Source organism: Coffea eugenioides, chromosome 7 (genome assembly GCF_003713205.1).
Source record: "Coffea eugenioides isolate CCC68of chromosome 7, Ceug_1.0, whole genome shotgun sequence".
Taxonomy (NCBI): Eukaryota; Viridiplantae; Streptophyta; class Magnoliopsida; order Gentianales; family Rubiaceae; genus Coffea; species Coffea eugenioides.
The window spans coordinates 17742609-17746204 of NC_040041.1; the positions used below are offsets into that span (position 1 = coordinate 17742609).

Sequence of the window (3596 nt, forward strand, 5' to 3'; positions counted from 1 at the left end):
CACAAGACGATACTTCACCAATTTGGAATCAATTGGAGGCTACCACTAGCTGTCTAATAAGGAAGCACTACGTCAACATTTAAATTCAATTGGAAAGTTTGACATTTCCACATATTCTCACGTAGGCTATATAAGTTAATAAGTATTAAAATTTTCATAATTACTATAAACTATGTCAACTAGTGCAAGTGCATGGGTTAAAATCTAGTTAACAATTATGTTGACAGCAAAATCTTGTCATTTGAGTACCTTCCTAAAGCATTGAAGAGTTCTCTCTCTTCATTGAGAGCTGCTCTCCCTTTTGGTGAGAGCTTCTAAAAGTTCTAACTTTTTCAAACTTTCAAACTTCAAAATCCTAAACAACAGTGTTTGAATCAAAACACAAATCTAAACCAAACTTCTTTCCCTATTTAATACGTAGCGAGTCTTGGAGCATACAGGATATCTACGTTCCGAATTTGGTTATTCTTCTGGGTCCCCAATTCTGCAGCTGGCTGGAAGGATGAAAGGACCGTAGGAGTGATCCAGGTGTGTGTCTGGATTCTGATGGGTAGAGTAAGCTTTAGTCTTATCGATTTTAACAATATGGAACTGACTTACCTTGCATTTTAATTTTTTTGTATATCCATTAAGCTTTCTGTTTTTTCTCCTTCTTTGTTACACTACACTGTTAGGCTCTAGTTGTTTTTGTGTTTTCTGCTTTCATATACAGCTCCAGCCAGAGATTTAGTGTTAGTCAAGTGTGGTTGGTGAAATACCCAAGGATCCCTTGGTAACGCCATGGCTGAGGACTTAGCCGAGATTCTAGGGAAATTTGCGCTCTCCAATAAGGAACTAGGAGGTGCTGATTTGGACAGGACTGAAATTAACTTGGGGGTGAAAGAATGTTAGTTGAGCCTGCTTGGGAAGTTTAAAGGAGAAAAAATAGTTAACTACACTGGCGTAAAGAGTTTTGTGACAGCAGCTTGGAGCTATCCAAAAGACCTCAAAGTTGTTGAACTAGGCCCTAATTTCTTTCAGTTCTTCATTCAGGGGGAGCAAGAAAAGGAAAGGATTGTAGAGAGAGGGCCATGGATTATGGATAGTCAAAACCTAGTCTTGAACAGGTGGTATGAAGGGATTGAAGAGGATGTAAGTGCTTTTAATGAGGCCCTTTTATGGGTACAAGTCTGGAACTTTCCGGTTCACTAGATGTCCAAGGAGGTGGGAAGAAAAATTGGAGTAGTATTCAATCGAGTAAAAGAGGTAATCATCCCTCAGACGGGTAGCAAAGAAGGAAGACATATTAAGCTACTGGTTGTAGCTGATATATCCCAACCCTTACTAAGGGGGACAATAGTCAAGGTGGAAGGTTCGTCAAAATGGGTTAGTTTCAAGTATGAGAGGTGTCCAGATTTCTGCTACAATTGTGGAATTGTGGGACACAATAAGAGAAACTACATGAGACTGGTCCTTATAGATAGAGGGCACTTAGAAAACCAGTATGGTACGTGGATGAGAGCTAGAAATGAAAGAAATTCACCTCAAAAAGAACCACTGGTCAAGAGAGCACCCAGTGATAAGCATCACTGGAGGTTACAGAGTGGGAACTGGGTAGAAGTGGTGAAACAAAAATAGCAAGACCCAGGTCAGAGCAGCAGTGTACCATCCATAGGTTAAGGAGGATCACTAAGTCAGGCAGTGGAGACACATGACCAGGATATTAAGCAAGGAAAAAAGGACAGTTATATGTCTAGTCAGCCAAGGTCAGCTTCTAAGGATATGGTGGATAGACAGGAAAAGGAAGCAACTACTGTAGCATCTCTATACAAGCTGAACATTGAGTCTGAGAAGGCAGAGGGAAGGGAATTAAGAGAGGTCCTAGTTAGGGAAGAGGTGAACGCCAGGGTGAAAATGAAGGAGTCCTATCAACAAGTGAGCCAGACAGATATAAAGGATAGTGAGCAGGAAAAGGGTAAAGATAAGGATAACCAGGGGGAAGGAGGAATAATGAAGGTTAGTTTAACTGAAGTTACCTTAACGGACCTGATGATTGAGGATAAAAGAAGAAACCTGTTACAAGACAGAATAGGAGGCTGAAGAAGCAGCTTAGATCCCCCTCAAAGAGAAGAACACCTCTGAAGGAAATATGCATCAATACCAAAGATTTGGGAGTACAAGGTAAAAGGAAGTTTCAGTTATGTGATGAGAATATGGAAGATATAGAAGTTAGGGAGGTAGGGGATAAAAGAAACAAAGGGTGTCTTGAGGTTTGTTATAATGCGCAGAAGAAAGAGGAGGAGGGGACCAGCCTACTCTGGGCCCCCAAACCTCAATGAAGGTTCTGGTGTGGAATTGCCAAGGTGTTGGGAGCACCTTGACAATTCCCCATCTGAGAGAGGTTTCCAACCTCTTCTCCCCACGTATGCTGTTCTTGAGTGAAACTAAAAATAGAAGTAGATACATGGATAGAGTGAGGGAGAAGTTGAATTTTGAGCATAGCTGTGTGCTAGAATCTATGAATAGATCTGGGGGTATGGCTCTGATGTGGAAAGATGAAGTAAAAGTTAAAGAGATGCTTAAAACTGCTTTTACCATAGAAACCCATGTGAAAAATATGGAGACAAAGACAACATGGTGGTTCATTGGTATCTATGCAAGCTGTGATAATCTGATCAGGCAGAGCCAATGGAAGGTAGTGCAGGATAGGAAAAAGCTGTGGGGGGAAAAATGGATTATAGCAGGGGATTTCAATGATATCCTCTCAAATGAGGAAAAGTGGGGAGGCAGATAGAGGGAAGAGAAGAGTTTCTCTGATTTCAACAACTTCATAAATGAGAACCAAATGGTGGACATTGGTTTTGAGGGGAACCTTTGGACCTGGAGCAACAATTGGGAGGATGTAGAAGAAATTAAAGAAAGACTAGGTAGAGGCTTGTGCAGTACAGACTGGTCATTAGTTTTTGACAAAGTTAGATGCACACATGTTGACACTTTTGCATCTGATCACAGCATGTTGATGATAGATACTAATCCAGAGATGAGAAAGAGGGAAAAAAGGTTTTATTTTGACAAGAGATGGCTTAAGAGAAAAGGTATCCAGGATGTGATAAAAAATGTTTGGGATAAAGACTGTGAGGGATCAAAAATGTTTAGGGTCAAATGCAAAATTAGATATTGCAGGATTGAATTATTAAAGTGGAGAAACAACTCCAATTACAATGCTAAAAAGAAAATCAGTCAACTCAAAGGCCACTGGAGAAGATTCAGTCTAACAATCATACAGGCACTAGAAGAGAGATAGTGGATCTGAAAGAGCAGTTAAAGGAAGCCTATAAGGAGGAAGAAATGTATTGGCACCAAAAAGCTAGACTCAACTGGATAAAAGAGGGGAATAAGAATACTAAATTCTTTCATGCTCAGGTGAAGGGAAGAAGAAGGAAAAATAGAATGTTGAATCTGCAAAGAGAGGATAGATCCTGGACTGAGAATGAGCAGGAGTTAGGTGAGGAAGTAACAGATTACTATAGGCAGCTCTTCATTAGTAATTGGAATGGAAGTACGGAGAAGATCCTTAGAGGTATTCCATCCACCATTATGGCTAGCATGAATAATCA

General features: G+C 40.3%; 1 protein-coding gene across 1 annotated transcript; it reads left to right on the forward strand.

Moving 5' to 3' along the window:
- The first annotated feature begins 780 nt into the window (after positions 1 to 780).
- On the forward strand, positions 781 to 1617 carry LOC113777042. The gene is made up of 3 exons (XM_027322087.1): positions 781 to 886; positions 965 to 1131; positions 1192 to 1617. Exons 1-3 carry the CDS (start codon positions 781 to 783, stop codon positions 1615 to 1617), a joined length of 699 nt encoding a protein of 232 aa, XP_027177888.1.
- Positions 1618 to 3596: the final 1979 nt, after the last annotated feature.